Source organism: Cherax quadricarinatus, chromosome 48 (genome assembly GCF_038502225.1).
Source record: "Cherax quadricarinatus isolate ZL_2023a chromosome 48, ASM3850222v1, whole genome shotgun sequence".
NCBI lineage: Eukaryota > Metazoa > Arthropoda > Malacostraca > Decapoda > Parastacidae > Cherax > Cherax quadricarinatus.
In genome coordinates, this window is record NC_091339.1 from 17,176,264 (window position 1) to 17,202,507 (window position 26,244).

General features: G+C 42.3%; 1 protein-coding gene across 6 annotated transcripts in view; it reads left to right on the plus strand.

The window, feature by feature from the left end:
• LOC128696022 (sodium-dependent neutral amino acid transporter B(0)AT3) overlaps positions 1-26,244 on the plus strand; it is a 152,709-nt gene that overhangs the window by 24,196 nt on the left and 102,269 nt on the right. For all 6 annotated transcript variants that reach the window (XM_070094916.1, XM_070094918.1, XM_070094919.1 and 3 more), the window contains exon 3: positions 14,864-15,123. In XM_070094916.1, coding sequence (XP_069951017.1) covers positions 14,959-15,123 — 165 coding nt within the window. In that variant the 5' untranslated portion in view covers positions 14,864-14,958. The remainder of the gene's footprint in view (positions 1-14,863; positions 15,124-26,244) is intronic.

Below are 26,244 nucleotides of genomic sequence, written 5' to 3' on the forward strand. Positions count from 1 at the left end.
GGAAAAGTTTTCTTCGACCCTTTGGAGCTAATGCAAAATGAAGCCCTCAGAATTATTCTTGGCTGTCCTAAATCTACCAAGATTCTTTATATTGAGGAAGGAACTTGGTGTCTCTAGTATCAGTGATGGAATTATTGAGATTAACACTGTACTCGGTATTAGAATGTTGAGAAACGAATCAAACACTGTCACTATGAATCTTACTAAATGTCTAGAAGTAAATACACATAGATATAAATGGGTCGTGAAAACATGCATTTATATTAAGTTTTATAACCTGCATGAATTGTATCACTGTAGACAACAAGAGTAAACCACCCCTCCATGGAAGATGTGTTCATTTAATATCACATACCTGCAAGTCCTTCCCAAGAGGCTCATCACTTGTTAAAGCAACTGCTCAGGAAGAAATTTTTCGTCTGACTGGTAGTAATAATTTATCACAAGTTATATACACTGATGGATCTAAGCAGGAGTCTACTGGCAGGGCTGAATCTGCTCTTGTTGTCACCTCCCTAGTTAACTTTGTCGAGTTAGGCTTGACTCTATAATTGTTACTATGTTATCACTGAAGACTCTTGACTCACATAACGAGTCTAACAACATACTCATTGGAGAAGCCAGAAAAAGGAATTAATGTACAATTTTTATGAATTCCATCATACAATAGATTACTCCTTCATGATAAAGTAACCCGAATGAGAATGTAGAATACAACTTTGGTATATCTGTGTCTAGTGTTAGGAATATTAGGAGAGAAGTAAATAATTGAGAAGCCTGAGTAGATATATAACCCACTTTAAAGACGAACGTAGATAAGTTTGTTTATGGAGCAACTTGCAATATGAATAGCCTGACTGATGTTGCAGGGGCCAGGCATAAGCTTGGTTACAAGTACTTGTGGCAGACACACAGATGATGATCGGACCAAATGCAAAGTATGTGGCCAGCCTATGGTTACTATCTTGTTCACTGTGTGCTTAATTGTTCACTTACTGAGGAATATAGAGGTAGACAGTATAATAACCTATGTGACATGTCAAGATATCTTATTAATGAAAATAAGATATCAGATATATTACGCAAATTTTCCAGATTAGCTTGTAACAGATAAGTGAACTGTAGATCTAAATCCAAATGTACTCCTGTTAACCCTTTCGGGGCCTAATACTTAGGCCTTTTGTGAGTCCATATGCTCTTGTGCTACCGTCCAAAAGGATGGATATGGGGTGCACAATACACTAGCCGCTCAATTGACTAAATCTAAATCAAAGTGACTATGATCACCCTGCTTGCTCCTGGTAACTTCCCAGCACAAGCTCAACTTCTAGGTCGCCGAAGTTATTGACAGTAAATAATCAAGGAAGAGAGATTAAAGGATTTCTGAGAGAGGAGGAGGGGGAGGAGGAGAAGGAAGGAGAGTGGGAAGAGAAGACTCCTGGAGGGATTAACCAAAGGAGAAGGCTCACAGGACAGTAAATGAGTCTAATATGCACGAGACAGGGGGAGAAACGGAAGTAGGAGTGGATGAATGGTGGGGAAGTGGTAGAGACGGAGGGTGGAGGGGCAAGAGAAGGGGGGTTGGGGATCAGGGAGAAGAGGGGTGATGAAGGGTTGTGGAGAGGAGGGAGTGGAGGCCCTCAGCCTCCCGTTACCTAGGCAACCAAGAGCTGGTCACTCAACTGATGCCTGCTGCTGCTGCAGCTGCTGCTGCCGATTTTCCATAGGCGAAAGTTTTGTTTTTATTAGCTGGTGAGTGGTTGTGGTAGTGGCAGTAGTAGTGGCACTACCACTATTACTACTACTAGTAGTAGTAGTAGCAGCAGTACTAGTAGTAGTGGTGATAGGTCAGTTGAATAAGTATGAAGCCAAATTCAGGTCAGCTCACGTGAATTCTTAAGATAAGAGCGTTTGACAATGCACACGGAATATTTATATACATATTTATATATATATATATTATATATATATATATATATATATATATATATATATATATATATATATATATATATATATATATATATATATAAAACATACATCAGTGTATTGATACTGAATTCACTTTTATCTAAATTTTAGGAACTAAATTGTTCTTACCAAGTGGCTTACAATTCAGCCTTAATGAACATAATGTAGTCGACAGGATTTAAACCCAAAAAACTGACACAGAAGCTACAAGTCATTGGGCACTTTGCTCTTTCTGTTGAGAAAGAGAGAGAGATAATCTATAAAATCACTAGTACTCTCTAAATATATTGTTGAATTTTCGTTATAATTTCCAGGTTGATGAGCTGTGGCATGCAAAGAGTACGTAACCTTTATTCGGCGCATGGATACACCCTCATTTACAGGCTATCTCCCCCAACCAGCGAACCAGGTTGCTAAGAGTTGGTGATGGGGCCCCATCGTTCAACTAGTGACCAGGTTCTAGCCAATAAGAAGGTGGGATTGGCAATCGCAGAGGTTATGTGGATACCGCTCTCCTGTCTGCCCTTGTCATTCCCATTCTAGAGCTGGTTGAGCACGGTCTGCTATCTTGTGGCTTCTATTTCTGCCTTGCTTACCGTGACGTGCACTATACTTATTACTGTACATAGTGTACATATTGCTGTTCTAAATTGGTGAAGGATAATATAAGTCTAAACTTTTTCTGCTGTGTTTCTTTTGCTCCCATTACACCTGGGATAACAGGCCTTTGAAATCCTAGGTTGTAATATGGGTAGCCTGTCCGAGAGCTGGAGCTGGACTTAGAGAAACGGTTGAGCTTAGGGTGAAGCTTGTAGCAGGAACATTGTGTAGCTTGCTGTCTCGCTTCGCTTTACAAATTTTGCGTGTCAGTTGCTTATGATCAGCCTTGCTATTGTGTGATCGTTCAACAGCTCGCTACTAGCTTGTTCAGTGTGCTCGCTTCGCTACGGTCAATCTTGTGTGCAGTCGGCTTTGCTTGTATGCGTATTCTGGAATCGTACTGTGCATAGCTAAGCGTGTTCTGCAAATTAACGTGTTACGTTGGGGTATTCGTACTGTGCATAGCGAATAACTTATGCCACCTAGACGAGTCAGACGCCTGGTGTCGGCATATACTTTGCATAACCTACCTAAATTGTCCCTACAGCGTTGTTGGCAAATTGCTCGTTCCATTGGCATTCCCTATAAACGCACTCTTACAGCTGCGCAACTGCGTTCACTTATTGCTGACAAACTTATTGAAGAAGAGATGGCACATCAAACTCCTCCCTCTACGGGAGCTAGGGAAAAAACTCCTATGTTCTCGCATGAGGAAGATGATACACCTACGGAGCAAGATGGTCAGTATAGTGCAGCTGGGTTGTCTCGAGGTGAATCAGCGTCCTTGGCACTTGAGCTGGCAAAAATCACGCTGGAGCAAACTAGGGAACAGAGAGCATTCGCAAGGGAAGAATTTGATAGGGAAAGAGGAAGGAGGCAGTTTTCGCATTCTGTAAACGATTTCAGTTTACAAAAAGCAGTACAGCTTGTTCCCCGCTTCAATGAGGCCGAACCAGAGCAATTTTTCGAAAGCTTCGAAAATCAGGCTCGAGCCTTGAGGTGGCCGGAACAGCACTGGGCAGCGTTGGTTCATACAGCATTATTGGGTAAGGCACAGGAATTTACGTCGGTATTAACTGACGCTGAATTCTCTGATTATCAAATAGTGAAGACCACAGTGTTGGGAGCATATAAATGTATCCCAGCTAAATATCGTAAGACCTTCAAATTGAACAGGCGGCAGCTTGGTCAATCCCTGGTGGACTTTGTGAGACAGCAAACCAAAGCTTTTACCAGCTGGTATAAAGCGAGTGGTGTCTCTAACTTTGAGGAGCTGGTGCAGCTTATTCTGATTGATAACCTGCTGGAGTATGTGGGACCCGAGGTTCGTGTCTTTCTGCAGGATCGTGACTTAACCACTGCATTGGAGGCAGCCAGGTGGGCTGATACCTTCGAAACGAACCGCTCCTTGTCCGAGCGGTCCCGTCTCTCTTTTCAACAGTCTGGCGTGAGCAGAGATCGACAACATTGGAGAATGAAGTGCCAGCCGGAGGGAGAGCGTTTACGTCATCCAACTAAGTCACCTGGTGAGCCACGCTTCTCAACATATGGTCCCCCTGCGGAGAGGCAAACTACTTATGGAGCATCTCGACAACAATATCCAGAGAGGCACCAGCCAGAACGACACCACTTGCAACGTCATCAGGGAGTAAAGGGCAAGCCTGTCGTCTGCTTCAGGTGTAATAAAGTAGGTCACAACAGTTCCAACTGCCCCCAAAAACCTCAACCCATCGGGAAAATCTCTAATATCCCTAGTAACATGTCCCCTAGAGAAGTAGAAAAAGGTATGGCCCCTTATTATTGCGAAAGTCTTATTTCCCTTCAGGAAAACTCGGAACCAACTAAAGTAAATACCTTTAGAGATACTGGAGCATATTGCTCACTTGTCAGAGAAGGAATATTACCCCTTTCAGAGAATACTTCTTTGAATTCCTCAGTTTATTGGAAGCATTTGGAGGAGCTATATATTCTGTTCCTTTGCATAAAATTTATGTACAGTGCAAATATTACACTGGGTACTTGACTGTAGGTGTCTCAAAAGGATTTCCCATGAAAAATGCCATGTTATTACTGGGTAATAACATTACTACTGTTAGTTCGTGTCCTGAACCTATAATGATTAATGCTTCTCCAGTGTTGGCCATAACTCGGGCAACATCCCAAGGGTTGTCTGGAGAGAATGTTGGCCTATCTGACTGCTGTCTCGCTCTGAGTTTAGGGTTTGGCTTTTGGTCACTAGGAAAGCTGAGCTCTATCTAAGAGTTGGATGGTGGAGAGGATAGGCGGTCCCATTATTTTGCGCCATGGCGGCACGGTTACCACTGGGAGGTGGCAGCCTAATCCTGAGCCTTCTCGGGGGTGGGGGTGTGGCATGCAAAGAGTACGTAACCTTTATTCGGCGCATGGATACACCCTCATTTACAGGCTATCTCCCCCAACCAGCGAACCAGGTTGCTAAGAGTTGGTGATGGGGCCCCATCGTTCAACTAGTGACCAGGTTCTAGCCAATAAGAAGGTGGGATTGGCAATCGCAGAGGTTATGTGGATACCGCTCTCCTGTCTGCCCTTGTCATTCCCATTCTAGAGCTGGTTGAGCACGGTCTGCTATCTTGTGGCTTCTATTTCTGCCTTGCTTACCGTGACGTGCACTATACTTATTACTGTACATAGTGTACATATTGCTGTTCTAAATTGGTGAAGGATAATATAAGTCTAAACTTTTTCTGCTGTGTTTCTTTTGCTCCCATTACACCTGGGATAACAGGCCTTTGAAATCCTAGGTTGTAATATGAGCCCCAGATTAGAACGTTTGGCGGATGTGAAGCCGACGCACATTTTTGTGTATTTATCCGCGACTTTGAGAATCTTCCACTTGTTAGGTAAGACACATATGCAACAGTTAGGTATCTTTATTGTGAAACGTTTCGCCTACACAGTAGGCTTCTTCAGTCAAGTACAGAAAAGTTGATAGAAGCAGAAGATACTTGAAGACGATGTAATCAGTCCATCACCCTTAAAGTTTTGAGGTGGTCAGTCCCTCAGTCTGGAGAAAAGCATTGTTCCATAGTATGAAACAATATGGAGAAGAAGTGACAGGATGGAGCTTTTATAGCGCCAAGAGGTGAGACGTAGGAGAGGTAAGAACTCAGATGTTGAGAGGTCCCTCTCAAATCCAGCCCCTCTCACTAGTGGAAGTTGTCGAAGTTGATTGCAGGTCTGTACCAAGATACCCTTGTGTTGCAGTGTCTGACAGATTGAACATTAAAATGGTGTAAAATACCGACAGGTTGTTAGGTAAGACACATATGCAACAGTTAGGTATCTTTATTATGAAACGTTTCGCCTACACAGTAGGCTTCTTCAGTCAAGTACAGAAAAGTTGATAGAAGCAGAAGATACTTGAAGACGATGTAATCAGTCCATCACCCTTAAAGTTTTGAGGTGGTCAGTCCCTCAGTCTGGAGAAAAGCATTGTTCCATAGTATGAAACAATATGGAGAAGAAGTGACAGGATGGAGCTTTTATAGCGCCAAGAGGTGAGACGTAGGAGAGGTAAGAACTCAGATGTTGAGAGGTCCCTCTCAAATCCAGCCCCTCTCACTAGTGGAAGTTGTCGAAGTTGATTGCAGGTCTGTACCAAGATACCCTTTAAGGGTGATGGACTGATTACATCGTCTTCAAGTATCTTCTGCTTCTATCAACTTTTCTGTACTTGACTGAAGAAGCCTACTGTGTAGGCGAAACGTTTCACAATAAAGATACCTAACTGTTGCATATGTGTCTTACCTAACAACCTGTCGGTATTTTACACCATTTTAATGTTCAATCTTCCACTTGTTAATACTCAGAGATCAATATATGAAACATTTCGTACAGGTGTATGATTAATAGAGAATATGGAATTCATCAAGGAAGAGATAGGAATGAAGCAACTGATGTGGGATGAAGTAAGAGGCGTGAAATAAAGTACGGAAGAAAGAGGAATAAAATAGAAGATAGTGGTTAGATATTATTATTATATCTATTATTATTATTATTATTTATAATTGAAAAAAAGCGCTAAATTCTAATGATCATACAGAATCTGTGAATAGGCGGTAATCAGATCTGATCCGAAGATGTGAAAGTTTGCTCTAGTTACTCAGATAAAGAGCCCTTTTCACCCCCTCGCCCCACTATATCCCTCTTGAAGAGGGACTTGCAGACTAGCCCTCGACTGTTGAGAATAGGAGATCTTGTAAGAGGTTCTCAATCCTTCATCCTACAGTATTCGCCGGGGACAGAGCAAAGAACCTATCAGGGAATGGGATCCTGTAGCTGGCTGACTGCCTTCAGGAGTTCAGGATAAGACAGAGATTTTTATGGTGGTCAAGACGTTGGAGGATCTGATGCTCTTCAACTGGGATCTGATGCTCTTCAACCTGGATCTGATGCTATTCATCTGGGAGCTGATACTGTTGAACTGGGACCTGACGCTCTTCAACCTGGATCTGATGCTCTTCAAACGAAATCTGCTCTTCAACTGGAATCCGATACTCTTCAAACGGGATCTGATACATTTGCAGGCGATATTTTGATAAGCTACCGATTTTATAAGATTATTTATAGAGAAATTGTGAGTGAAAGAAAAAGGTAGCCAGATACTTGTACAGACAGAAGAGAGAGAGAGACAGACAGAAACAGACAGACAGAAGAGAGAGTTAAATTGGTTCTATTAATTTAAGCCCCACACGAAAAATGGCGAATTACTTTCCCAAACACTCCACAAATTTTGACGGAGAAGAGTGCATTAGTAAAATAAACACGAATATTCAGGCACACAGAGTGCGGAGGCAGAAGCACGGGAGCCAGAAGAGGGAGGTAAAGGTAGTGAGGTGTAGACTTCATACGTAGTTTCCAGACTAGGTACGATAGAACCCAGGAAACTAGGGCTTATATAAACCAGTTGATTAAAAGGTTCAGGTAGTCGAGTTGAGGTAGTTGAAGACGTACACACACACACACACGAAAAATTACCACCACCCCTTTTATCAACGCTCTCCCTACACCTACACACACACACCTACACACACACACACACCTATACACACACACCTACACACACACACCTACACACACACACCCCTACACACACACACACCTACACACACACACACCTACACACACACACACCTACACACACACACACACACCTACACACACACACACACACCTACACACACACACACCTACACACACACACACCTACACACACAACAGGCCTAGTGTCAAATCGACATGTGCCTAGGACAAAATGGTAACCTACACAGAGCAGAGTACATCTAGCAACTAGGCGAATACAAATGAGGAACCAGGCAAGTATAACTAGAAACAAGGCAAGTAAAACATGAAACTAGGTAAAAACAGCTAGGAAATAGCCGAGTCCCCAAGCTTACACGAAACACGGTTCTAATTAACAGAACTTAATTCAAGGAACTTCCTCAGACAAGTAGGCAAGAAGGCGAGCCGCGAGGTAGATAAGCAGACAAGCAGGTAGGTGGCTAGGCAAACAAAGCATTAAGCAGGCAAGCAGATAGGTTGGTATGTATGAAAGCTGGAACCAGAACGCTAGAGAGCCAGATACTTTAAACAGGTAGGCAGACAAGTAGTGAGTTAGGAAGGCAAGCAGGCACGTAAGCAGTTAGGAAAGCAAGCAGGCAGGTAGGCAGTTAGGAAAGCAAGCAGGCAGGTAGGCAGTTAGGAAAGCAAGCAGGCAGGTAGGCAGTTAGGAAAGCAAGCAGAAAGGTAGGCAGTTAGGAAAGCAAGTAGGCAGGTAGGCAGTTAGGAAAGCAAGCAGGCAGGTAGGCAGTTAGGAAAGCAAGCAGAAAGGTAGGCAGTTAGGAAAGCAAGCAGATAGGTAGTTAGGAAAGCAAGCAGAAAGGTAGGCAGTTAGGAAAGCAAGCAAGCAGGTAGGCAGTTAGGAAAGCAAGCAAGCAAGCAGGCAGTTAGGAAAGCAAGCAAGCAAGCAGGCAGTTAGGAAAGGAAGCAAGCAAATAGGCAGTTAGGAAAGCAAGCAAGCAGGTAGGCAGTTAGGGAAACAAGCAAGCAGGTAGGCAGTTAGGGAAACAAGCAAGCAGGTAGGCAGTTAGGAAAGCAAGCAGGCAGGTAGGCAGGCAAACAAAGATGAGAGCATATGCATATTTAGGAAGAAAATTAAGTAAGCTAGAAGGGAGCCACCTCATCGATCGTAAAACAAGAACCTAACAGACGCCTCGGTAGACCCAGAGAGAGAGAGAGAGAGAGAGAGAGAGAGAGAGAGAGAGAGAGAGAGAGAGAGAGAGAGAGAGAGAGAAAGAGAGAGAGAGAGACAGACAGACAGACAGAGAGAAAGAGAGAGAGAAAGAGAGAGAGACAGACAGACAGACAGACAGACAGAGAGAGGTTACAGTATTAGTATTCAAAACCGACAAGCAGATGGATAAGACAAAGGCAATACATACATATCTTTACAGTGGAAACATGTCTTAAACCAGTGGGTTTGCCAGTCCAACACAGAGTGAAATAAATACTGGAGAATTATCAAAACTAACAGGGGTAAACTACTGGAGAAGGTGAAAGACGTTAAGATGCTGTCCGAGTGCTCAGTCCCCACAACTGATGGATTGAACTGTGAGGATCAGTTCCCACAGTCCAGTCCATCAGCCTGAACGAGTCTACAATAGATGCCCGGGGATGGAGACTTATATACCGGCGACATGGGAAGGCGAAGGATTTTGGTGACGGCGTCACAGAAGTCGGTCATGGCAGTAGCTTAGGCAAGCGTTTCAGAGTCGTAGAAGAGATGTTTCTGTATCAGACGAGTGTTATTCAATTAACAACAGGTAAGTAGGTGTTTAAGATACGTGTGTAGCACTCAGGTGTCTTTCCTAACAAGCTAACAAGACCTACTTCCACTAGTGGGCTCTGCCCACCTGGCGCCGGTTTTTCCTCTCCTGTCTTCAGTATACAAGTGTCCATTCTCAGGCAACTGCTCGAGATTCATCCAGACTGATGGACTGAACCCCTAACAAGACTGAGAAACTGATCACCTCACAATACTTCACGTCTTACACCGTCTCCACTAATTTTTCTCTGTACTGAACTGGTAAAGCCAAGTGTTGGAGCAACGTCTCCATATCAAGATACCTCAGTGTTGTACACGTGTCTTTGAGAGAGAAATGTGAAGAGAGGTCGGAAGACAAGAGGGAGGGGAAGGAGAGAGAGAGAGAGAGAGACAGAGAGAGAGAGAAATGGTAACCAGAGGATTCCCTGGCAACTAATGAAAGACTTATCATATAAATGTTCATTACCTGAATTAATTAAAGATAATGGGACACTTAAAGACTTTAGTGCTACATCGCAGGGAGAAGGACAGCTACGCTTGTCCGAGGGAGTGGGGCTACGTGCTCTGAAATTTGGCAGAACGTGCAGATTTCAACGATTCATGGAGCATCGTAGCCAGACTCGTAGTAAATACGTATGCTTACTTGCTTATTTCTGTTTACACACATATTTTTTATTCGTGTATGTAATGGCTATGTACCCTTAAAAAAAAGAAAGCTGGAGGAATCAGGCTAATTGCCGCGGGCAACACTTTTCATCGCCTTGTTTCCAAAGCTGTTGTCCCAAGTATTCGCACAGAGGCTGCCATGATGCTTTAGCAGGACCAGCTTGGTTTTGGGGTTCTTCAAGGCAGTGAAGCAGCGGTTCATGCAGCAATTGCGTACGAGTATACAATAACCTGCGTGAGGACAATGCAGCAGTAAAATTAGACTTCAAAAAAGCATATGATCTGAAAATAGATTTGATATTACCAACTGCACAAGAACACTTCCCATTTATCTTTCCATTTCTCTTCCCATTTCTTTCAGCTGGATCCAAGGAATCGATGCTCCTGTTTGAAGAGGATGAAATCACTTCATCGGAGGGTGTCCAGCAAGGGGATCCTCTCACCCTATTTCTCTTCTATATAGCACACTGGCGGACACAAAGAGGTCTCTTCTAGCAGATCTTGCTCTGATGATGACACTGGGACAGGATATGAAACTCATCCTTAATCCATCCAAATGCGAAATCATCTCTGCTAACTAGCAAGTCATCGATGCCGTGAGATCCGTGCTACCAGGTGCGTCAGCCACTGAACCCTATAAATAGCGTCATGGAGCAACTCATAGAACTGATGCCACTGATGAATTTCTCGATAGCCAATTGGACAAGTTGAGGAGGATGGCACAGCGAATAGCCAGTCTAGACTCCAACAATACCTTGTACCATCTCACCAAGTGCTTGAGTCTGCCCTAGATGTGCACCTTCACATGACAACCCTATACTCCTCGAATACGAGTCTACTGGGGTTGATATTTAGAAATGTATTCAGCCTCACTCTAGAAGATAGTCAGTGGGACCAAGCTTCATTCCCACCTACTTCTCCAAGGCTATGGTCCATATATATATATATATATATATATATATATATATATATATATATATATATAATCTTTTCTTCTTTCAACAAACCGGCCGTATCCCACCGAGGCAGGGTGGCTCAATAAGAAAAACGAAAGTTTCTCTTTTTAATTTTAGTAATGTATACAGGAGAAGAGGTTACTAGCCTCTTGCTCCCGGCATTTTAGTCGCCTCTTACGACACGCATGGTTTACAGAGGAAGAATTCTGTTCCACTTCCCCATGGAGATAAGAGGAAATAAACAAGAACAAGAGCTAGTAAGAAAATAAAAGAAAACCCAGAGGAGGTGCGGGATTACCAAAACTGTTGTCCAGAGGGCTGAGGAAGGGTTGTTGAGGTGGTTCGGACATGTAGAGAGAATGGAGCGAAACAGAGTGACTTCAAGAGTGTATCAGTCTGTAGTGGAAGGAAGGCGGGGTAGGGGTCGGCCTAGGAAAGGTTGGAGGGAGGGGGTAAAGGAGGTTTTGTGTGCGAGGGGCTTGGACTTCCAGCAGGCATGCGTGAGCGTGTTTGATAGGAGTGAATGGAGACAAATGGTTTTTAATACTTGACGTGCTGTTGGAGTGTGAGCTAAGTAACATTTATGAAGGGGTTCAGGGAAACCGGCAGGCCGGACTTGAGTCCTGGAGATGGGAAGTACAGTGCCTGCACTCTGAAGGAGGGGTGTTAATGTTGCAGTTTAAAAACTGTAGTGTAAAGCATCCTTCTGGCAAGACAGTGATGGAGTGAATGATGGTGAAAGTTTTTCTTTTTCGGGCCACCCTGCCTTGGTGGGAATCGGCTATTGTGATAATAATAAATAAAAATAATAATAATAATAATTATATATATATATATATATATATATATATATATATATATATATATATATATATATATATATATATAACCCTGATGTATATAATTCACCAGTATTGCTCGCTTCCCTATACACATTAAGTTGATATTGCTCTTCCTATCCACGGAGTCAATATAATATTCGTGAATACTCCTCTCTGTCTCTGTCTCTCTGACCTTTATACTTGAGCTAACTCCAGTATAAAGGTCGAGGCGTTATGGCAAGGTCAGTGCTTATATGATAAAGGAGAGTTGGTGGAGTGTGGGAGGAATGTTGGAGGAGTGGGGAAGGGATGCTGAAGGAGTGTGGGAGGAATGTTGGAGAAGTGTGTTGGAGAAATTTGGTGGTGGTGGTGGTTCGAGGGGGGAGTTGAAGGTGATTGTAGTGATGGAACAGTGGTGGCGGTAGTTGATGTGGTGGTGATAGTGATTGTGATAGTGGTGGTGATAGTGGTGGTGATAGTGGTGGTGATAGTGGTGGTGATAGTGGTGGCGATAGTGATTGTGATAGTGGTGGTGATAGTGATTGTGATAGTGGTGGTGATAGTGGTGGTGATAGTGATTGTGATAGTGGTGGTGACAGTCGGACTGAGGTGAAAAAATTGTTGATACTAGATCAAGCAACACTTTTTTTCAGTCACTTACTTCAAATCCACTTACTTCAAAGTCACTTCAAAAACAACATATCAAAATTATTTACTGCAAAAACCACTTGCTTCAAAAAATCTTTGATTAATAAACCACTTGCTTCAAAAAACCCTTGATTAATAAACCACTTGGTTCAAAAAACACTTGGTTCAAAAAACCACTTGGTTAAAAAAAAACAGTTCAAAAAACCACTTGGATCAAAAAAACCACTTGGTTCAAAAAACCACATGGTTCAAAAAACCACATGGTTCAAAAAACCACAAGGTTCAAAAAACCCACTTGGTTAAAAAAAAACACATGGTTCAAAAAAACCACTTGGTTCAAAAAAACCACTTGGTTCAAAAAAAAAAACACTTGGTTCAAAAAAAAAAACACTTGGTTCAAAAAAACCACTTGGTTCAAAAAAAACCACTTGGTTCAAAAAAAACCACTTGGTTCAAAAAAAACCACTTGGTTCAAAAAAACCACTTGGTTCAAAAAAAACACTTGGTTCAAAAAAAACACTTGGTTCAAAAAAACCACATGGTTCAAAAAACCACTTGGTTAAAAAAAAACCACTTGGTTAAAAAAAAAACCACTTGGTTCAAAAAAAACCACTTGGTTCAAAAAAAACCACTTGGTTCAAAAAAAAACCACTTGGTTCAAAAAAAAAACCACTTGGTTCAAAAAAAAACCACTTGGTTCAAAAAAAACCACTTGGTTAAAAAAAAACCACTTGGTTAAAAAAAAACCACCTGGTTAAAAAAAAAACACTTGGTTCAAAAAAAAAAAACTTGGTTCAAAAACAACTGCTTCAAAAACCGCTTAGAAAACTACTTTCTTCAGCAAAAAAAAAAAAAAAAGCAATTAGGTAAAGAATCTTATGACGACATTTCGATCACCCGGGAACCGTTGTTAAGTTCCAGGGGCGAGAAAAGTAGGGAAAGCACCAACCACAACTACCACCATCAACCACCACCACCACCGCAATACAATAAGCAATACAATCACCACTACCACTAATCCTTCCCATACTTAAAAAAAAAAACAGCAGTACCACAGCCACCACTATCTCCCTCCCCCCAACAATCACTACTACCACCATCAACCACGGACATCAGCAACACCAACCACCACCAGGCACGATACTGATACCTTTTAAAACAATGCAATCACCACCACCCACTCCTCCCAACCTTCAAAAACACCAGCACCACCACTACCTCCCTTCCCCAGCAATCACTACTACCACCATCACACCACCATTACCACCATCACCTCCGCCATTACCGACCCCCGTCCCCTCCCCTTCTCAGCACCGGTGCCACCACCGCCATCATAGCCACAGTTTGCCTTTAACCTTTCAGTGTGAAGCGAACTAGTGAGAGCCTTGTGGTTTAAAGGCGGCGGGTCAGCCAGGAGGCACCCTCCTTCCCCTCATTACTCCCGTTGGCCTCAAACGGCCTCTCAGTCCTCCCCTTGCCTCGTACGAGGTCACCTCTCGAGTGACCTTGGCCCCTGTCTTTATACAGAGGCACCTCTTAAGCAGCCTCCTTCAAGAGAGGGGTGTGACTTGGCTGTTAAAATCTTGAAATCGTGAATGAGGTGGTGTGTGTGTGTGTGTGTGTGTGTGTGTGTACGTTGAGTGCCACTCGTCCTTTATAATATTTTTATATTATTATTATTATTTAAAATTGTTGATCGCTCATCATTAAATTATTATATTCATTACTAAACGCTAAACCCATAAGGGCCATACAGTGTTGCATCATTTGTAAATGTTGCAAATTTGACCAGAAAATGTTAACTTTTCAATAAACCAACACATCATATAGACCGAGACGTGCATGTCCCTCAGACTGTAGCGTTTTATTTTGGGATGTAATCACATGACCCGTCACATGGCCCGTCACATGACCCGTCACATGACCCGTCACATGACCCGTCACATGACCCGTCACATGGCCCGTCGAGTGGTTTAGCATCCGCTGGCCTTCCCAAACTGGGTTTGAAACCCATTCGAAAAATAAAGTATCTAAAGAGACAGAGTATCTTAAAGATGATATCCTCTTGGATATTATCGTAATAACTTATCAGAGAAGAGATATCGTTTATCACTGTTGAAATATCTGTATAAACAGAAGTTTTTCCATAGGTACTAATAAATGGCATCCAGTTTCGTAGTCATGTACTTTAAAAAAAAATTTTTTAATTTTATTATAATTATAATAATCATTTATATAATGATCATTATCATTCGATATATATTTGTATGCTTGCATTTGTTCAGATATATTTAACTTTGTTCCAAAGGTAAAACTCAAATAGGTTTTGGTTTCCACAGGTTACACTATGCTGCTGAAATAGAGAACTAGTCTACAAGACACCACCAAGACGCAGCTTATCTTTCTCACCTAACAACTCGCAACTAGATTCAAGATGGCTAACGCGGGTCATCTTGTGCGGCGGACGTCGCAGAGGGAGATGGTCGTGCCTCAGAAGAGTCTGGACCGGATGGAGATGAGGGACATGAGGAATCGTCTGGTACAAGAGAACGGTGGTCCTTCCTACGGCACTACCAACCAGGGCTTTGAAGACCCCCAGGTGGGTATGCGGTCAGCGAGAATGGGTCTTTCCAAACCTGCTTCTTGGTCTTATTTTAAGACCATCGGACGAACGACGTTAACATTAAGTCAGAACGTTGGTTTTGCACTGTACGGATTTTACGCCGTTTTGTGAGGTCCCCCGTTTTCTCTTGCTTACACCGAGTATATTCCTTGATCATTTAAAATTTGTGTCGAGTTAAATTCCAATGAACCTAATTTGTTTACATTACATAAATCTAAGTTTACAAAATAATTTTTTAAGCAAAACTAAAAACAGAGTGTAGAGAAATCAACTGAAATCTATATATTATAAAACCAACATTCTCTCTCTCAGGAGGACATTTTGAAATGGTGGCAGCAGTTGGTTTCTAGCCAATGATAAACTGAAAAAAGTACAGTGAATGGAGCTGTATGTGGTCTCTGCTGTAAGGACATACTCCAGTCTCATTCATTTTGAATGAACTATTGTAGTGAATGGCAGTATTCTAATTACTAATTGTTTTATATTTTTCTTCCTTCACTTTAGCATGACACTAGACTAGTTTGCATAAATATATTCCTCTGATTCAAGCTTTAGATACATTGTTAAACAATACATTCACTCATTTCCACAGTCAGATGTATATTAATAAGGATATATACCTCGTATATGCTACATACATACTTCAGCAGCATTTCTGAAGTGCATGAGGATCGTGAATAATAAGACCATTAGACATTTGTTAGTGACTACACTTTATGAATTGCATTAATATCTTATTACAGATCTAATATGACACTTTTTTTTAACATATATATAAGTATTTCAAACTCTGAGCATGCAGTATCTAGCATCTAATACATCTGCAGTGTAATTTTCTATGTATTTCGTCCTTTCACGAACATACAAAAGAAGATCTTGATCTAATACTTTCTCACGTTCGTCCATAATTTTTTTGAAACCTAAACTACCACAATCTGAAACCAAAATATTCTCTGTTCTTCTATCTCTTTCCTTTATTTGTTCCAGTATAAACGATTTCCATACTAATTTTCCATCAGACCTTTTAAATATGTGTTTAACTCAAGAAACTATCGATTATTAAAGAAAAGAATAATCACCGTATTTTTGTCGATAATTTCCCACAAAAATTGCCAAACCATTTATCGTTAAAAGTGAATGAATTGAGGTTTTGTCTCGTAAATTTCAGCTCACGCGAAAGTGTGTGTGTGTTCACTTATTTGTGGATGCAGGGGTCGAGTCTCAGCTCCTGTGTGTATGTGTGTGTGTGTGTGTGTGTGTGTGTGTGTGTGTGTGAGGGGGTTAATGTGCGTGTTTAATGACTTGCTGTATATGAATGGTATACAATACCGACAAGATGAAGTATTAGACACACGTGCAACATCTGGGTATCTTTATTTGTAGACGTTTCGTCATCCAGTGGCTTTATCAATGCAAATTTCAGGGCATAATGGGAAGACTGTAGAACTATATACAAAACACTAGGTAATCAGTCCCTCATCCTTAAAGGTTGAGAGACTGATTAACTAGTCTTGTGTAGAATCCTAGAGTCTTCCCATTATATCCTGGAATTTGTACTGATAAAGCCACTGGATGGTGAAACGCCTACAAATAAAGATACCCAGATGTTGCACGTGTGTCTAATATTTTGTAATGACTTATGTTTGTGTCAAATACACGAGAGTTCTAGGGACCTGCCTCTTAGGTATGATTTCTACACTATTTACATTTGAATTCATGCAGAACAAGCCACATGGGGATGGAAATCTTTAGCTGAAGCTCTTTCGCACTCTCGTGCGAAAGAATGTGTCAGTGGCAGGCCATATCACAGAGTGATATGGCCTGCCACAAACACGTTCTACCTTGCCTCAGAGAATTTCCCCTCCTAACTGTTGCTGTCTTGCAACATTGCATAGCTCCTGACGACGAACCAGAGTACGAAAGATCTTGTGGCTTGTGTTGCATTGTTAAGATCGCCTGTTTGCAATTGTTTTGCATTTGAATTCGAATATGGATTTCTCCTTCACTCTTTCCTCTGCTAGCGAGTTCCTCTTGACTCACTACCTTCACTACTATCACGCTGAAGACGCTCGTTTTGGATCTCTCTGGCTCGTCCAGGTATCCACTGGTGTCCCAGCAGTCAGGTCTTATTCCCTAAAAAAAAAAAAGTCAATATTCATAGACCTTTATAATACATCTCATGGTAGGATCAGATCTCACATGATGTTTTTTAAACGTGTTCTGATTTTCTTTGTTTTTTCTGCAGCAATGATCCTTCTGAACGCAATTTTCTTAAGTGTTCTAAATTGTATTTTGTTCAGCCTCTCATTGTACCTTAAGAACTTGATCTAAGGAATTGGCTTGATTCTACATTCCTTGACCTTCTGAAGGTTTCACGCCACTACTACATACTATATTATGCAGGTCTCTCGTATATGTATGCATGTTATCTAGGTACGAAAAGCTCATAACACAGTGATCGGTGGTTCCTTACTGATGTTCAAACTCTTGTTGTTCCATGTCTATTTCATCCTGTGAGAATGTCAGTTCTGGCTTGAATTAAGTCTATTTTTTTTACCGTGGGTGGAACAAGTCAAAGATGGAAAGGGAAGCTGGACGGCCTTTCGATCTTTCCTGGATAATTATCAGGTGGTTACTCTAATTGCACTCTTTTAGGCTCTTTCTCATGCTGGTAGGAAGTCTAGCTGTGAGAGAAAGTTTATATTTTGCAATTAGAGCAGAGGATCGAGCCTCAGATAAGTCTCTGTGTTAATGATCCATACTGGTTTATAAAAAAAATATACCATGTTTTTTTATTAATTATTATTATTACTTTTATTGTTATTCTCATGTTGGTAGAGACAAGTTGTGTTGATATTTCCTGGAATTTAGTGTTTCTCATTTCCTTACACCGTAATGAGTCTTTTCCTTTCTATTCTAAGGCTCGTTGGCTGAAGTCACACTTGCTTTCAATTAGAGATGAATGCTGTTCCCCTGTGTTATCTGGTTACTGTTATCATATTGCTGTCTTGGTCTCCTTGTTAGTTTCCAAGGGATATACAAGACTGCTGCTGTGTAAGAACGTTTTCTTGGGAACTCCACTTGCTATTTCACCTTTTCTGTCTTCTTGCCCTCGTCCTTTTCTATCATCCGCTTCTCGAGTACTCCTTGGTTCTGTTTCTCGCGTATATCTCGTGCCAATTTTCTAATTTCTAAATTATTTGCAATGTGACACAAAATTAAAGACTCTCTGGTAGTCCAGGAACATGCAGGCCACCCACACATATACTGATGCCTGTAACCAACAGGGGGTTATAATGATGTGTAAAATCAACAGGTGGTCTGCTGATGCTTGTAATTGTTTAATGGGTTTATTGGTGATGCTGTAAGCGGTTGGTTAATGATAAACGTCTTTGGAGGCTTCTTACTTTATTGTTAAGTCGTGGTGGGTACACAGGCTTGTGTGTTGTGCCCATGGCCAGGGCAGGGCCATCCCACGAGAGAGAGCTACTAGTAGGCCTTGTGTCTTCCTGCTAGGCCGCTGTGTGAGTGAGAGTAAGGCAAGGGCAGGCAGGCTGAAGTGGCAACGCCTATAGGTGGCAGCACCAGCATGGCGCGAAATATGAACTAAGCTGGCAGACAGCATGGGCTGTCTGTGCAGACAGTACAGGCTGTCTACATACGCTTGGCCACCTACCGCGCGTCGTCCCGACGCGACAATACTGGTGGTAAAAGAAACCCGGTCTCTCTCTCGTAGGAACAGGGCACAGAACACAAAATAAAAACATATATATACATATGGACATGGAAAAAAAACTTCCTACAGGGAGGGAAGAAAAAAACATGTGGGGTGTGCTAAACATCGTGGTCATAGGCAGTGAGCGTCGATGGGCATCACTGCACGCCTTCGTGCGTCTGGACAGATACTGCAACACAGGAGACATCGCTGCGGCTGAGCTGTGACGTAACAGGGTACGGTCTCCTCTGGAACGGTGAAGCAGTCATCGTAGGAGTCGCTGCAGGTTTCACTCAACCTGGGGCATGACATGCTGGTGCCCTCGAGTGAGGCGTCGACAAAACTCGGCACCTGGGCAGGACTTCTGGCAAGCGACTCAGGAGGACACTTCTCGACTGGTACTGTCGCTGGGCTGTCACTGCTGGCGAGCATGGAGCGAGTTGTAGAGCGAGTCGTGGCAGAGACGACTGGGCGAAACATCTGGGAGTCGTAACATCATACACCAGACTGCAGTGAGAGAGCTAGCAGTCAAGGTGACATCTTCTTTGTGCAGGCTGCTCACTGAAGCTTGTGACACGAGGCTGACACAGCGCCTGCCGACAGTGGCTAACTGCGGCTTGGCGAGTATCATTCTCTCGGCAGTTGGAGTAATAGCAGAGGTTAGTCTAAGCGTCCCCAGACTTGTTTCTTTACATATAACTGCATTCTGAATATCTGGAGGTGAAGTGAAACAAATCTCGATGGGAATCGTAGCAGGTACGATTCTGCAGAACATCACGAGCGACGAGCATAAAAGCTTTCTGTACAAGGGGGCTCATATGCTCAGGGGCTGACTTGACATCAGCTGTCATACACACTGGTCACATCGGGTGACTTAGCACAGTGGTGCTACTCAGGTCTGGCTCAGACCTCACTGGACACATGGAAACTTTAAACACACTGCGGTACATGCGGTACACTAACATGTGAGAACACTGACTGAGAGGAATTAACATATGACATATATCTTCTCATAGTCTTCTCGACAATATTTTAATAATTACTGAACACTCGATGGTGACATCATGTGATGTCAGGCGTGATGACGTCAGCAGCACTGTGACGTCAGCAGACATCTCGAGGTGACGTCAGGCAGACATCGTGACGTCATGAAGTCGGGCAGCATCGTGGGTGACGTCAATGTGATGCGGGCAGCAGACCACAGCATGTGGCCTGGGACATCTGGTAACTCACGTGGCTGGTAGATCTACGTGACATCGCCCACACCCACGTGGCGTCGGGATCCACTTGGCGTCGTGATCTACGTGGCATGCTGATCCACGTAGCTTCGAGTGGCCTCGGGCACTCGGACACACAGCTCTGGCAATGAATCACACGAAAAACAGCAGAAAACACAGCAGAGGGAGTGGGCAGTGGTGAGTGTATGGTAGACGGGTGAGCGTGAGTAGGGCGAGCATGGGCAAGGTGAGGAACAGCCACTTCCTCTCCTCCTCCCCCACCCACAAACACGTGGAGAAGCTCACACTGGACACAGAAATCACCACAAAACTCACCTCTGGCTTGCTGAAACAGCTGTGCTGAGCTGAACAACAACAGCAACATACAAGTGACGCTGAACACGTGACTTGAGAAACAGCATGGGACGCTGTAGCGTGGGGTCACAAGTCTCGAAGAAATTCGGTAAATTTCGGCTGGATCCTGCTTGTACTTGTGTCTGGATGCTCAAACGTGCAGACACGACATTAGGATAACTTGTTGAGAGACGGATGCTTCTTGTGAAGGGTGATGAAGTGAAGATGACTTCATACCTCTTCCTCTCTCTGGGCAAACAACTGCTGCAACCACCGCTTTCCACCATTTATAACGGGTTTGTTTGGTAGGCTGTAGCGGGTGGTTAAATGATAAGTCTTCTTCGGAGGCTTCTTTGTTTATTGTTATTGTAGTGGTGGGTACACAGGCTTGTGTGTTGTGCCCATGGCCCGGGCAGGGCCATCCCACGAGAGAGAGCTACTCGTAGGCCTTGTGTCTTCCTGCTAGGCCGCTGTGTGAATGAGAGTGAGGCAAGGGCAGGCGGGCTGAAGTGGCAACGCCTATAGGTGGCAGCACCAGCATGGCGTGAAATATGAACTAAGCTGGCAGACAGCATGGGCTGTCTGTGCAGACAGTACAGGCTGTCTACATAATCAACACTTGGTCTGCTGATACCTGTAATCAACAGATGGTCTGCTGATACCTGTAATTAACAGGGGGGGTATACTGATGTGTATAATCAACAGGTGGACTGCTGATGCCTGTAATCAACAAGGCTGCTGCTTTCTTTCATCCTGGTTTGGAAAGACGCTCTGCCGACAGGAATGAAGACAAAGTGTACAATTAGTAGGAACAACCGTTGCTGTGGCATCGTTTCGCTCTCAGAAAGAAGCGTTGTTATGTTAAGTCTTGTTCCTGCTGCGTGTGCGTCATTGTCTTCAGGTTTCCTTGCAGTCATTTACCAGCACTAACATGGTGTGCATGACAGGGAGGCTGATTTGCAGTTGGTGCTTCTTACCACTCCCGATACTTGAACATTGGTGCTGCATCCGACTTTTTTTTTTTTTTTTTTTTTACAATTTCCAGATTTTCTCCAGTCCCCTACTTCCTACTGTAGATCTTTTGCTGAATTTGTCTCGCAGACAGAGGATCGAACCTCCATTTACCTGATTTTCCTAAGCCTCTCTGATGTTTCTTCCACCAATTCGCATTTTCCCTACCCTGTCAGTTTTGTCCCTACCTCCAGCCTTTAATTTTTCCCCAAAACATTCAATTTCTACCCTCAGTAACCCATACTTTCCCCTATAACACAACAGTTGCCTTCAGCATCATTTCACAATTTTCCCCAGTATGCTAGAGTTTTCCCCCCACCAGAGGTATTATTCTCCTGTCATTTCCCGTTTTCTTCGTAATGGTCCGTTATTTTCCTTCACCGGCAACCACAAGACTTAACCTTTTAAGGCTTTTCTTGAGCAGCCACTTTGAAGATGATGGGGAAGGGAAAGGGCAGAGAAAAGAGAGAGAGGGGGGAGGGAAAGAGAGAAAGAAGAGAGTGGAAACAAGAGGAGAGAGTAAGGGGCAAGGTAGTTAGGGTGGTGAGGATGGCCTATAACTTTTAGAGAGCGTCCTGTGAGAGAGATCTAAGCAAGAAGACAGACATGGAGACAGAAAAAGGCCGATAAATACATGGAGACGGAGGGATATGGAGACAGACATGAAGACAAAATCAGAGAAGGATCAAGCAAAAAAAAAATAATTCGAGAGGGATACAGGAGGCTAAAACTGGTAGGCGGACTGTGGGAGGACGAGGCTAAACCCCGCAGATCCAGGGATCCTGCGAGAGACGAAAACTAATCCCACTGAACCGCAGCAACGGAAAATATCAAAACCCAGCACGTCTCCAGACTCGTTCGTCAGAAATGTTGAAAATGATATAAAATATCGACAAGTCGATGAGTAAGACAAAAACGTGCAACAGTTGGGCAGCTGTATTGTTGAACAATTAAGATACCCAACTGTTGTACATGTGTCTTACTCATCTTACGTTAGTTACATATTGTTAGGTGCTTCTGTTAACATTAAATTTTCAAAGGATCTGCTGGTTTATTAAATGTGGGGGGGGGGGGAGTTTAAAGCCTATCGACTACACGAGAATCATTAAAGTAGGATCCTCGAATATTTTTTCTTGTCTTTTGTTGTTTCAACTTTTTTATTTCCTTTCGTTCATAACTCGCGAACGTCTCATCCTATCGGATTCAACTTTTTAACCCTTGTGTAGGATCATGAGGACCAGACTCCAGAAACGACTTGCACGTGCAGGCGCCCAGTGATCAAAGTTATTGGCTCCGATAACTTCCAAAAATCATCAGGGGCGTAACTTCAAACGTTGAAAAGACGGTGGAAGTAAACAGGTACAGATTTATGTCATAATTCAGGCTAGATCACAGTACCGCTGGTATATGTACTATCCTCGTTAATTCAAAATCTTTTAAGTTTCAATTATTAAAATTTCTTAACATAAAATCAGAAATAAAATACCACAGGAACTTAGCTCTTGCTTACAGCCTTCAGGCACTCCAGTAAATTGATAAATAAATCTTAGATGTAATCCTTTCAGGTGTGGTCACAGTCGTTTATCAAAACACTCTGACTGTCGTTCACTGAGAGTGCACACACGTCGACTACGGACTGGTAGGGACTGGGTGAGGTCAGGCCACCACCGTGATTATTTATACCGATAATTTCAAAACAAAGGCACACTGATGATAATTTTACCTCCTTACACAATATCAAAATCTCTGCTATTTACTTTAGAATGTGGTGGGAAAAATTAAATAGCATTAATAGGAATTGTAAATGTATCAACTACCATGGGAAAATTATGCAGGAAGCCACTTACATGGTTTACACGACACAAACACGCCGTGAGGATTCACTTCTTCAGACGTTTTAATTTTAAAGAATATCCCTGACCAAGGAACCTATTTACGCTGTGGGAACGAACTCACATGTATCCAGACATGACATATACTCTCATTAGTAGCAATTTTATAATGTATATACGAACTGAAAAGTCAAAACATGACATATTTCACGTGTTTTCAGACAGAAGTAACGTATGCACATGTAACATACTTGAACCTTTGGTTTTCTTTCCGTAACTTATGGATACAGATGCAACTAATGTAGCGGATTGACGAAACTCCTGGAGAGCGGCTGTATAATGTCACATTAGTTGCATCTGTGTCCATTTACCTAACAAATACGTTCCATCTTATCTGGACAAATCGTTGACCGGATAATAGATGGCGCTGGAGACGTATATGCACCCAGATGTACGTGTCTTCCAGCGTATATACACCGAGAGGTGTAGCTCTCAGGGTATGTACAATGAAATGTACGTGTCTTTCAGGGTATTTACAAGAGAAATATATCTGTTGGGGCATATAGATCGAGTGGTGTGTATCGCTCACTGTACACGTATATATCGTATCTTACAATGTATACACACAGGGATGTATGCATCTCTTAGCGCATATATTCCAAGAATCTGCAGTGAGCTGCAATATGCACTGAGGTTACTTTAATCACTGTTTGAAGTTGAGAAAACTCCTTGGAAATTAGAGTCTAGGTGAATTGCAGCCTTAACGAGCATATCAGTGAAGCCTCCATGAGCTGGACATAGGGCAAATTTAGACATGGTGTGCAAGGCACCCTTCAGATAAGAAGTAGTCATGTACATAAGAATGTGGAGCTCCTCTGGAAATGTGAACGGCATCTGTAAAACATTCTGGATCACTTGTCTCGCGTGCATCATGTTTGATCTCATGTACTATATCTCTTGTCTCGCGTGCAGCATCACTAATCTCGAGTACAGGAATCAGTGTGCTGCCAGACAATGGGACTCAATGCTTGAAATTCCAGTCGTGAACCCGAATATTTATGAAGCTCAGTTGTAGCTTCAGAGTTATTATCCCTTCCGATGTATTTGGGTTAAAGGCCAAAACGAATGAGACCTCTCATTTAATTTAAGGAATCTTAAGGCATTTCTGGCCGACAACAAGTAATAATCTCAAATGTATATACGAAAAAGAATTGACATAGTCCCTTATTCCCTTTTTCTTTCCTTTCATTTTTCCCCTTTTCGTATATTTTCTATTTTTTTCAGTTTGCCTAGCAGATTCTATTATGGAATTTTCAGGGAGTTTGGAGACAATTATCAATATATTAGTCTCGGAGGGAGGGACAGAGACTGGAAAGCTTGGTAATGGACCTCAGTTTTCCCTTGCAAGGTATCGGGTTAGGAATTAGCCAAGAGAGGCTCATGAATATTCCGCAGCATGGCTGAAATTCCAGGCACAGTTCCTGCCACTTCTTGGGTGACGGAACATGAGATTCCTGGCGTGGAAAGTTGCGTTGCACGAGTATCTGCTTTTACAAGGGAAGCTCCCAGACACACGGCTGACTTATTTATGCGAGGGAGACTTGTCTATACAAGACTTGTCTATACAGGGAAGACTTAAACCACACGGGGCACTTGCAGTACGTATATAATGTATCTTCTGTGCGAAAGATTTGCCTATACACCGAAGACTTACACGGGATATTTACAATACCTAAATACGAGATCGTCAAATATCTTTTGTGTGAAAAAAGATGATTGACGAACAAGAATTATCGGCACAAGAAAGGTGCTGTTTACCTATGTAAAGATTCTCATATATCTTTTTTTGCGAAAGACCTGTCTTTGCATGATTTATTTATGCAGAGGCAGCTTGAACAAACTGGAGACTTACCAAGTTACGTATCCCCCCATGTGTGGTGCTAAATCTGTGCGGATCATTCAGAGAATTAAGATTTGAAGGCTTGATCCTCCATCTCCCAAGCATGAAACAGCTACTCTACTTAAATGTACTCTCCTGGTTGTATATACCCGAGAGACTTAATCCACGGGTTGCTGTATATGAGAGCTCTGCTCATTTACCGAAGACTCGATAAATAGTTCACATTTATCGGAAAATCTTAATCAAATACTTTTCTAGGATAACTTAAACTGTAGTTCATGAACAACTTGAGGGTAAGATACGAGAAACGTATCCTACACATGAAATCTTTTTCCATGAGCTTTTCTGAGGAATACTAAATTGTAGAAACAGAACATTCACCAAAAATGCTAATGAGCTAAAAAAAATAATATCAGGAAAATGAAGAGAGATATATTAGGTTTGGTATAAGCAAAATTAAGTGAATAATATTGGATACAATATTACCTGAAGGATATCAGATAATAAGATCATGGAAAAATGAAAGGTAACTTCCGGAGCAAATTAATATTGCATCTAGTGTTAGATTACATTCTGGAGGTTCCAATAAGTAAATGGCATAGACAGAATGGGAACAAGAGATTGCTTTACCAGATAAAAGAAAATGTTGAAGACTGAAATAACTTTCAACGGAAAAGCATAATAAATTAAATGGAAAGAAAACCCACGACTGATGACACTGTCAAGATATACACAGAGCTGCAGAAACACAATCCATGGTTCAGGAAGCTATATACAGTAATCGAAAATAGGAGGAAAGCATTTACAAAAATGTAGAACAAAAGGAAGTGGATCAACATTATAAAAATGACAATATATCTAAAACAAAAGAACATCTAGAATTACCACTCAGTCACATCTGAAGAAAATTAACGGTGACTATTTAAAGACACTGATAAATTATGGGAAGGAACTCACGAAGAATAAAAGAGCGACATCAGTGGAGAACTCTGTTAACAACTCAAAAAAAAAAAATCCAGGGTGTATTTACAATCGATAACAGACGTCTATCAAGCTGTGGAAGAGAGG